Source organism: Drosophila suzukii, chromosome 3 (assembly GCF_043229965.1).
Source record: "Drosophila suzukii chromosome 3, CBGP_Dsuzu_IsoJpt1.0, whole genome shotgun sequence".
Classification (NCBI taxonomy): Eukaryota; Metazoa; Arthropoda; class Insecta; order Diptera; family Drosophilidae; genus Drosophila; species Drosophila suzukii.
Genome location: NC_092082.1, coordinates 27,608,783 through 27,619,788, shown reverse-complemented (window position 1 = coordinate 27,619,788; position 11,006 = coordinate 27,608,783). Strand labels below are relative to the sequence as shown.

The window sequence follows — 11,006 nt, the reverse complement described above, 5'->3', positions numbered from 1 at the left end:
CTCGTATTTATAGATGTCTTTTCCAAATGGGTCGAGATCATACCCCTAAAGAAGGCCACAGCCGCCCAACTGGAGTTTGGATTTCGGGAAAGGATAATATCCCGCTTTGGAGCACCCAGGACTTTGATCTGCGACAACGGCACGCAGTTCACCAGCCGCGGTTTCAAGACATTCTGTCGCACTAACGGTATCAAACTGGAATACACAGCTCCCTATTCCCCGCAGCAGAACCCCACCGAACGGGCAAACCGGACCATCAAGACAATGATAGCCCAGTACGTGGACCAGGATCACCGGACATGGGATCAGCTACTGCCAGAGATCTCGCTGGCCATAAACACGAGCATCTCAGATAGCACCGGTTTCAGCCCCGCCTATCTGGTGCAGGGTAGGGAACCCAGATTGCCAGGGGCCCTCTTTGATGTGGTCACGCCTGGTCTACACTCGTCGCCGTTGGACCCCACTGAGCGAGCTAAACGACTTCAGGAAGCTTTCCGCACTGCGCTGGAAACCAACCAGATGGCTTCTCAGGAACAAGGCCGCCACTACAATTTGCGACGTCGCGAGTGGAGACCTCAGCTCGGATCACAGGTGATGGTCCGCCTCCACCACCTGTCAAAGGCCAGCGAAGGCTTTAACGCGAAGCTTGCTCCTAAGTACTCTGGGCCATTTAAGGTGCTGAAGTTCCTCTCCCCGAATATCGTCAGGATACAACATATGGAAAACAGAAAGAGGCGAACAGCAGGAGTAGGCGACCTGAAGGAGTACCACCAACGCAGTGACCAACTAGGGGACCCGGAAGAAGCCACCGGAGAGAGCGCGTGCCCAACATAAGGGAGTCGATGAATGTACCCAAAGCATCGTAGTAATAACTTTAGTAGGAAACTAGGTTAAGCTGAGAGTTGTACCCACTAGATAAGTCGATCCTCGCACTCAGGCAGGGCCAGTAAGGAACGTAGGCCTAGGCTAATATTCTAGCAATTTACAGATCGGAACTACAACAACAGGATGGAGGCCCAGTGGATCGTCGCCCCAGTCAGCTGGAGGGTAGACACCCACCAGCGACGACTGCCTACAGCCTTAGTCGCATCCATCCAGGAGCAGGATCGACGGAGGGTGCGCTACCTGCGCCAGATCGAGGGTCATCGGTTCCGAGTCACCATCACCGCCGGGCGGGAGGTGATCGTTTCCCTCCGCCATAATCACGCCGAAGAAAGGGGGGGGTGTGAGGATGCGTGAAACACACCCTCCACATTTCGCCATTTCTATTCTTTCTGCCACGAAGGCATACAATTGGAGATTACGCCACGAAGGCAATTTACTTATATAAGTTCAAACTAGAAGCTAAGCTTATCCGATTTAAATATTGCGCGCACCAGGGCTGGAAAACCACCCAGTGTTGGTCGACCGAGGGCCAACAGCTGATAGTGCCGATAGCGATAGGCGGGAGGTTCGATAAGAAACTGTGTTGGGAAACGAAGAAACCCGGCAAGCCGGGCTTACATGCGGCGCAAGGGCGGAAGCTCGCTCTCTTTCTCGAATGGCAGCCAAGGCGAGCAGACCTAGGAGCGGACTTCAACCCGGAGTGGTACAGCGGCACGAGCGTCGGCACGCCGGATCCAAGCAGTAAGTGGGACAATAGGAGACAATAGCGATCAGACTGAGTGCGAGTAGGGGTAGCAGTAGTAGTACTAGCGAATAATAAAGACAAGAGAGAGTGAAGAAGTATGTGTCCGTGTGAATTGGTGCATTTTTCGGGAACCCACATGCAGTGATTTGTGCCGGTCGGGAAACGTGTTGCGCCAGAGCTGCTTACTCAGTGCAAACGACCACCCGATCGCCCACAAGGAGCATAGGAAGGGATCGCCTCTGGCCACCCTCTCCTGGGAACCCCGCCCCAATTACGGTTTAGGTAGGCGCGAGCCACGTGCAGTGATTTGTGCCGGTCGGGAATCGTGTTGCGCCAGAGCTGCTTACTCAGTGCAAACGACCACCCGATCGCCCACAAGGAGCATAGGAAAGGATCGCCTCTGGCCACCCTCTCCTGGGAACCCCGCCCCAAATACGATTTAGGTAGTCGCGAGCCACGTGCAGTAATCTGTGCCGGTCGGGAATCGTGTTGCGCCAGAGAAGCTTACTCAGTGCAAACGACCACTCGACCGACCACAGGGAGCACAGGGAAGGGTCGCCTCCGGCCATCCTCCCCTCGGATCCCTACTCCCTTACCCCAGTAGCTTGTGAGTCGCACATCCAGGGGGAACGGCCACGCTGTCCAGTTTTGTTGGTATTTTCTCAGGGATCGGCTACGCCGCTCGTTTTCGTTAGTATTTTCGCCGGGAGCAGCCCCGCCCTCCACTATACCTTTCGGGTGCCGTGTTGCGTTAGAGCTGCTTACTCGGTGCAACGCGGATACTCTGGCCTCCTTTCCCTACAAATCCCCGCGGCAACTCCCCGTCCAGTTTCGTCCCAACACTTTTTCTACAAATTTAACTGTAGAGGACCCTGGCCGGACTGAGTTCTATCCCAGCCCATGAAAAAGGTCCTTACAAAATGTAATTTTTGCAAAAAGTCGCAAAAAACGCAGATTGAGGTTGGATTCTATAAACTAGGAATAAACCACTCTAAACGATGGCCCAACACACTCACTTAACAAATTTTAACATTTTTTGTAAACTCGATTCAATGTGGGAATTTCATTAAAAAAGTTATTCCAAGACATCACTTGCTAAATTTATAAACTGTTTGAAAAATACAAAATGAGGAATATATTCATTTCAACATATAGTACACACATGCATAATGAATGTCCATTTCAAATTTGAAGAGTTTACGTCTTGTCGTTTTAAAGATATTAGTTTTAGATTTCACAAAAAAATTAGGGTCAACATACTCACGTGCTGTTCTCTTGCAGCAGTGGCCTGTTAAGTTAACATTTCCATTATGTAACATAACATGTTGATCTGTTCTTAGTTCGATAACATAAACTTTTTGTAATTTTGAATACTTGTGAAAAGCAAATTTATGCCAAAAAAGGGCAAAGTATCCATAGTGCGCTCTGAAGCCAGCTTCGCTGTCGGCGCAGCTGAGCGTTCTTTAGCCAAGATCAAAAATTTAGGGACATGCCAAAAAAACGGAACAGTTGTGGTTGTTTTTCTGGAACGCGCGCGCCCTTTATCATGTTGCCATTGCGTTTAGGGATAAACTTCCGTTTAGCTCCAACGCCTGATTTTGATCAAACTTTCCGTATCGACGTGTTTTTGGGTCCTGATTGCTGGAAAAATAATCCAAGTCTGTGCAAATAACGGGATCTTGGAAAATAACGGTAAAAACCATAAAAAAATTGTGTTTGATTTTTTGCTGTTTTTTCCGAAAATATAAGGAAAATCAAAAAATGTTTCAGACAAAAACAGAAGAATTTTATAAACGGATCTTTTTTGTTATAATTATTTTTTTCGAAAAACACTAAGTTTTCTTGAATGAAATTGTTCCTGAACGGTTGCAGTCTTTAACAACTTCTCATCATTAGGCGCATAATGCCATCTCTATCTTATGTAACAGAAGTCCGACATACATATATTCTGGCAATTCGTATCAGTATCAAATAGGCTTCGCAACTGGCAAGAATAAAATTACATACAGTCCACACATCCAAGTCGTTTATATTTCTAACCATATTGCTGGTCCATCGTTCCGGTTTCTTGGACAGTTTTGAAGTGCTTTGATTCTCAGAGTAACTGTTTGCAATGGAACAATTAAAATCATTAGTGAAAAGCCGTGCCAGACTCAAGTTCAACATCACACCTGTCTTGGCATGGGATGAACAAACTGAGCTTGCTACACACACAGAAATCGTCACACGGATAGAGCTTCTAAATGAAGTTTGGAAGGAGTTCAACAAGTTCAGCGAATGCAGTGGAAGGCTATGTCGATCCGGAGATCGACAATGCGGTCTACAAAGCAAAATACCTAAGGGCAAGCGCTATTCTCAAGGAAAGGAGTAATGATCTACAACCGGGGACATCTACAAGCGGTGCGAGTGGTAGCAACGGGCTACACTCAATTTCAAATCAAACGGTTCTCGGGCAACTACACAGAGTGGCCATCCTTTCAAGACATAAGAAAGCACAATTCATAACAAACAACACCTAGAAGTTCCATCACTTAAAAACACTACTCGTTGATGAGGCTGCCAACTTGGTTGGACACTTGGCAATTACGGACACGGCTTACAACACTGCATGGGAACGTCTTAAGGAAAGATACAATCGTCCACGGCACATTGTAAACTCGTTTTTGGAACAGTTTATGAGCCTGCCAACAACTATAAATATCGATGCAACAGTCTTACGGAAGGTTTCGGACGGAGCAAACAAAATTGTTCGTGGATTGGATGCGGTGAATCAGACGGGACGCGACTGTTGGATCATATATCTAGCCCTAGAGAAACTTGACGCTGACACACGGCGCAGGTGGATTGAGCGCAGCATGGAGACAGGTTCACCCACTCTAGAGGAATTCTTCAAGTTTCTCGATTCTTGCTGCGAAGAACTGGAGCTGAGCAAAAGGGAGCTTGCGACTGGAATCCTGAAAAGCCAAAAAGGATCACACAATCGATGATTGCGGTTGAAAGTAGTAGCACCAAATGTAGTTCTACGGAACACACTCTATATGTCTGTCAGCAGTTTCTGGATATGTCTGGACTGCAGAGGCGATCATTTGTGAAGGAGAAATCACTATGCTACAACTGCTTGCGACCTGGTCATGGGGTCAACAGGTGCAAGTCAACATACAAGTGCAGGCAATGCAAAGGAAATCATCACTCCCTTCTTCACGTCCAACAGAATCCACAGGCTGGTGGGAATCTTGCCTAGATAGCGGAGGGGGACCAGCAAAACTTAAGCGCGTCTAACAAAAACTCAGTGATACTCAGTCATTTGGCCCAAGGAGCGGGCACCCAAAAGGTTGTATGTGCACAATGCACTGCCAAATCTACACATCTAACGGAATTCAAACGAAGCATATTACCAACTGCTATGGTGTATTTTAAAAACGCGAAAGGTGACCACGTAACATGCCGTCTTCTATTGGACACAGGATCAGAGCTGTCGTATGTATCTGAGCGTTGCATCCAAGCTCTCGGACTGACACGGTCGGCATCAAGCATTTTGTTTACGGGAATCTCTTCCGTAAAAGCGGACACGACAAGGAGATGCAGCACGCTGCAAGTCTCGCATATCCGATGATCGTTTGGTTGTCTATGCCCACGTGCTAGGCAGAATCACCTCATCTCTGGAACGCCAAAATATCGACGCATCGACACTCGAGGTATTTAAGGATCTGCAGCTGGCGGATACACATTTCAACGCAAACACACCAGTAGATATACTATTGGGAAGCGAAAACGAATGGTCAGTGTTCACAGGACGAAAGATGTACGACAACAAGGGTAATCTTATCGCTATTTCGTCGGTATTCGGATGGGTAATCACTTCACTCATCATCATCATCACAGCAATGGATATCGACAACACGCTTCAGAAGTTTTGGGAACTGGAGAACGTTCAAAGCAACACAAAATTGGAACCGGAAGACGACCAGGTCGAGAAGCACTTTCTCGCCACCCACAGTCGCGATCAAAACGGGAAGTATATCGTTGAACTTCCATTCAACGCGAATACTACTGAATTCGGAGAAACTTTACATGGAGCTCTTAAACGATTCAAATCGGTGGAGCGACGACTACAACAAAATGAGCAGCTGCGGACACAGTACGTATACTTTATGCGGGAGTATATCAATCTGGGACACATGCGTGAGGTGCCGCCAGAGGAAATCGCTACTGGGAATCACTTCTTTCTTCCCCACCACCCAGTGCTAGGCCGAAAACTGCGAGTGGTCTTTGATGGATCCTTTCACGACGCTAACGGTAAGGCCCTTAATGACACTCTTTTCACAGGGCCCAGTATCCAGCGCGATCTATTTGCTGTGTGCCTACGCTTTCGAATGTACAAGTTCGCATTCTCAGCGGATATCGTTAAAATGTTCCGCCAAACATGGGTAAACGAAAAGCACAGAAACTATCAGAAGATTGTTTGGAGAGAGGATCCATCCGATCCGATCAAGCATTTCCAATTGTGCACTGTAACCTACGGAACGTCATGTGCACCCTTCCTGGCGGTACGAGTTCTGGAACAACTCGCCGTGGATCATCAAGACAAATACCCGAATGCTTCAAAAATCCTACTGGAGGATTTTTATGTCGATGATATTCTTACTGGGTCAAACAATGAGGATGAACTACGTCGAAACCGAGACGAGTTGATTCAGCTGATGTCGTGCGCAAATCTGGAACTCGGGAAATGGGTATCCAATACCTCATTCATACAAAGGGATGATACCGACGCAGAATTGTCGCCAATTAAAATTCTCGGACTATACTGGCTTCCTGGAAAAGGCACTCTAACGTACAACATAAGTCTAGCAGCAAGTCCTGACTGCACAAAGAGACAAGTCTTGTCCGACGTTTCCGGGATATTTGATCCTCTCGGACTCTTGGCACCCATTGTAATCCAATTTAAGATTATTTTCCAAAAACTCTGGCTCTTAAATTTGGATTGGGATGACCCGCTCCCAATTACCACGCTTCGTTGCCAACGACGCAGACAATATCGAGGACAGACAGACAGGCGTATGCTGCTGTGGTGTACAGCAGAGTTACAAATGACGACGGATCCCTCTCGGTGTCCCTTGTGGCTGCGAAGACAAGGGTGGCGCCACTGAAACAACAATCTTTGCCACGCTTGGAGCCTTGCGCAGCACTTCTTCTAAGCCAACTCAATCGTTCGATCTCTTCTTGATTACGCCGCAAGAATATAACTGTTTTTGCCTGGTCCGACTCCTCAATAGTGCTCTCCTGGTTATCTTATGCACCAGCCCAACTAAAGACTTTTGTTGGAAACAGAACCTCGGAAATCCTTGACACTATTCCCAGGAAGGCCTGGCGGCACGTAGACTCCAAATCAAACCCAGCTGACTGCGCTTTTGCCTGTTCATCTGCATGGTCACCTCGGCCATATACCTGGAACTTGTCACCTGACAACAGAAACCTTCCTGGCTGCCTTGCGGCGCTTCATATCCCTTCGTGGGAAGTAAAGCAGGATCTACAGCGACAACGGAACTAACTTTATTGGAGGTGAACGATCCCTCAACGAAATGCAAGAATTGCTTTCATCACAACGACATAAGGACATCGTCACATCTACTCTGGCGAATGATGGAATTCAGTGCGTACTCATTCCCCCTAAAGCTCCTCATTGTTGAGGGAAATGGGTGTCGGCAGTTCGCTGTGTCAAACTGCATCTGCGCCGAGTCACCGGCAATTCAACGCTCACCTTCGAACAGATGCGCACCTTGCTTGCTCAAATCAGAGCTGTGATAAATTCACGCCCCTTATGCTACACATCTGACACCGAAGACAACTACTTATCACCCGGCCACTTCTTAATCGGGAGACCGTTAACCACCGTGCCAGATCCTGACTTAAGCCACATCCCTGTGGGCCGATTAGGATATTGGCAAGGCATGCAGGCTATGCTTCAAGGATTCTGGAAGAAATGGCATAAGGAGTATCTGACTACTGTGCAACAACGTCCGAAATGGACAACTTCAACACCCAACCTCTCGATCGGTGATGTAGTTCTCGTTAAGGAGTCTAATACACATCGGACGGGTTATGGAAACCTATCCAGGTAAGGACAACCTCGTTCGAGCAGTCAAATTGAAGACCTCAACAGGAGAGATGACCAGGCCAATCACGAAGATTTCCGTTTTGCCCAGTTCAAAAACTATGTTTCAGGGCGGGCCGGGAAATTCCTTTGGCTTTTTTTGTGAAATTCGGATCAGTATCAAATAGGCCTCGCAACTGGCAAGAATAAAATTACATACTGTTTTGACGATTCGCACCCGATCGTCAAAGTTGAGCAGAAGTCTACTCTGGGGGTCTTTCACACACTTTGTAATAAAAACTCAGAATTATGTTGAACTTCACCAGTTGTAATTCATTTGTATACTTTCAATCTTTGACTTACTTTTTGTACTTTTGATTTTTGATTTACAAATTTTGGAATATAAAAGCTCGGTTATAAAAACGCGACCAGCTTCTCCTTATGTTTTCACATTCGCTGTTATAACTGCTGTTGTCCCCTGCTTATCAGAGTCGCCAGAAAACAGCTGTCCAGCTTCTCCTTATCGACAGAAACACCCGTTCATGTCGCCCCCAATACTGGATCCAGTATTCAAAGCCTTAGACCATGCTTAACTCTGAAAAGGTTGAAGTGTGTTGTGTACTTGGCCTAGACTCTTCAGTAAATCTTGGCATGGGTAAACGGAAAATCTTTGACACAGACCTCTTGTAAATACCCGTTGAGGTCTTAATTGTAGCTACTCGAACGAGCCCATCGGCCCCAGGATGTAAGTCGATGATTCGCCCTAATTTCCAGTCAGAAGGACCAGTTCGATCATCCTTGATGACGATCAAGTCTTGTAGATAAAGTTAGTTGCACACCGCCATGTAAGGTGTTGTGATGAGCGTTCCTTTTAACCCAACTCGTCAGGTGGTGGGCCTTTGGAAGGATTATTGGTGTGCGTTGAGTCATGGAGAGCTGCAAAGAATTCTTAAGTCTGCCTTTAACTCTCATGAGTCCCTGATCGTCGAGAAACGGTGAAAGCTGGCTGAGTTTGTTATGTTTGGATAGAAATTTGTTGGATCGTAGTCTTGATAACTTTTCCGAATAGACTTCTTGTTGAACCATCCGCACCAGTGCGAACAAAGCCTGTTGGAATTCAGATACCTGAATAGGGCCGGTGAGTCTATCAGCTTTTTTGTGTCGAGTATTATAAATGAATCGTTAGACGTAGGCTGTAACGAATAAGAGTTTATTATAGAAGGAATATGATTCGATAAACGGTTGCACTTCTACACAAATGTGGGCTACGATATGCTTTAACGATTGCTCTCCTGAAATAAATTCTGATTATGGGGACTGAACTGGATTGACTGGCCAATGCTCCTCTGAAAGATGCAGCCAATGTGGTCCGTTCCACCAAAGCGTGTGATGTTTCAGCTGGGAAGGGGTGAGTCCGCGTGTAGCACAATCTGCTGGGTTTTCTTGCGTAAGAACATGTCTCCACTGCGATGGCGAGCTTGCCTCCAGGATTGCTCCAATTCTATTCGACACAAATGTCTTCCAACGCCTAGGGTCACCGCTGATCCAATACAGCACTATCATTGCATCCGACCAGTAGTGTACGGATATGGTGTGATGTGATGCTTGAAGTTGATTGACAATCCAATCGGCTAATTGTGTACACAGCAGGGCTCCGGATAACTCAACTCTCGGAATTGTTAGCGGCTTAACAGGTGTGACTCGACTGCGGGCGGCTAATAAGTTAACCTGCACGGAACCATCCGTACAACTAGCTCGAAGATAAGCGCATGCTGCATACGCCATGGATGATCCATCAGAAAACATGTGTAGTTGCAACGTCGAGACATGCCTTAAATCGAAGCCTAACCACCGAGGGATGTGTATCTCTTCAATGTCGGGGAGCTCTTGAATGAGCTGTCGCCACCGCTCGGCGAGTTGATCTGGCAATGGGTCGTCCCAATCTAATGATGCGGGGGGCTCATCCTTGCGCTCGATACGAAAACTCCAAACTTCCTTCAATAGGATTTTCGCAGCGATGATCACTGGTGCCAGGTATCCCAACGGATCGAATAAGCGTGCTACTGTGGATAGTATAGAACGTTTGGTGAATATAGGATTGAGAGAAAACTTAAGATTAAAACCAAAACCATCCTTGTTTGGATGCCAATACAACCGTAAAGTTTTAATGGAGTCCTTATTGTCTATCTCAAAAATGCTACTGTTAGAGAGATCTGTAGTTGGGATGCTTTCTAAGATATCTGGATGGTTGGATGCCCACTTCTCGAGCTCCATGCCTGCTGATTGCAGAGCTGCGATGACTTCATTGCGAATTTTTAGAGCTCCGTTGATGGTCTCGTGTCCTGTTTGAACATCGTCCACATAGTTTTCGTTTTTAAGGACATGCTCGGCCAGAGGATAGCGTTCGCGCTCGTCGGACGCAATCTGATGTATGACTCGAATCGCCGTGAAGGGTGCCGAAGCAGTGCCAAACGTTACTGTAGTCAAAAAATATTCCTTGATGAGTCCCTTTTCGTCGCGCCAGAAAATTCGCTGATACTGGGCATCTTCTTCATGCATATCTATGCAGCGATACATTTTCGTTATATCGGCCACGAAGACATACCGATGGAGACGCCAGTTGAGTATAACTCCTCCAAGATCGTTTTGTAGGGCAGGACCCGTGCATAAAATATCATTCAAAGACCTCCCGTTAGACGTTTTGCACGAAGCGTCGTATACGACGCGCATCTTTGTAGTTAAACTGTCGTCTTTGATCACCGCATGATGTGGAACGGTGCACGCAGAGATTGAGAGTTGCCTTTGAGCGTTGATCCTAGTGTGTTCTTCCTCACTACCTTTTACCTCTTTTATCTGCTTTAGATCAAAGTACTCTTGAATAGTGCTGGCATACTGTTGACTGAAATCTGGCCGATGATTAAGTTTCCTTTCCAGGGCGTGGAAACGGTTTAATGCGATTTGTCTTGACCGGCCGATCACCTGTGTGCAAACGAACTAGATATTTCCCATTCGGCTGACGGATATGAGTTTGTTGAAAATGGTCTTCACACTATCTTTCCTCTGTGTTGAGTTGTCTTGTTGTGGAGACCTGATCCAATTCGAAAAACCTCTGTACCATGTTGTTTAGGTTTGCCAAATTACAACGGATGGAGATTGATGTCGTCTGGGCTGCTTCAGCTGGTCCAAAAACTATCCAGTCCAGCTGTGTGTTTTGTGCAATTGGTTCTGCAACCGTCCCTTTGCGTATGTCCGGAAGCATTAATTGCGGGATAATGTCGACAC

At 46.9% G+C, this 11,006-nt stretch overlaps 1 protein-coding gene across 1 annotated transcript; it reads left to right on the top strand.

The window, feature by feature from the left end:
* Positions 1-1,008: 1,008 nt before the first annotated feature.
* On the top strand, positions 1,009-9,326 carry LOC139352708 (uncharacterized). Its single transcript, XM_070995338.1, has 3 exons — positions 1,009-1,179; positions 5,194-6,335; positions 9,257-9,326. Exons 1-3 carry the CDS (start codon positions 1,009-1,011, stop codon positions 9,324-9,326), a joined length of 1,383 nt encoding a protein of 460 aa, XP_070851439.1.
* The last annotated feature ends 1,680 nt before the right edge of the window (positions 9,327-11,006 follow it).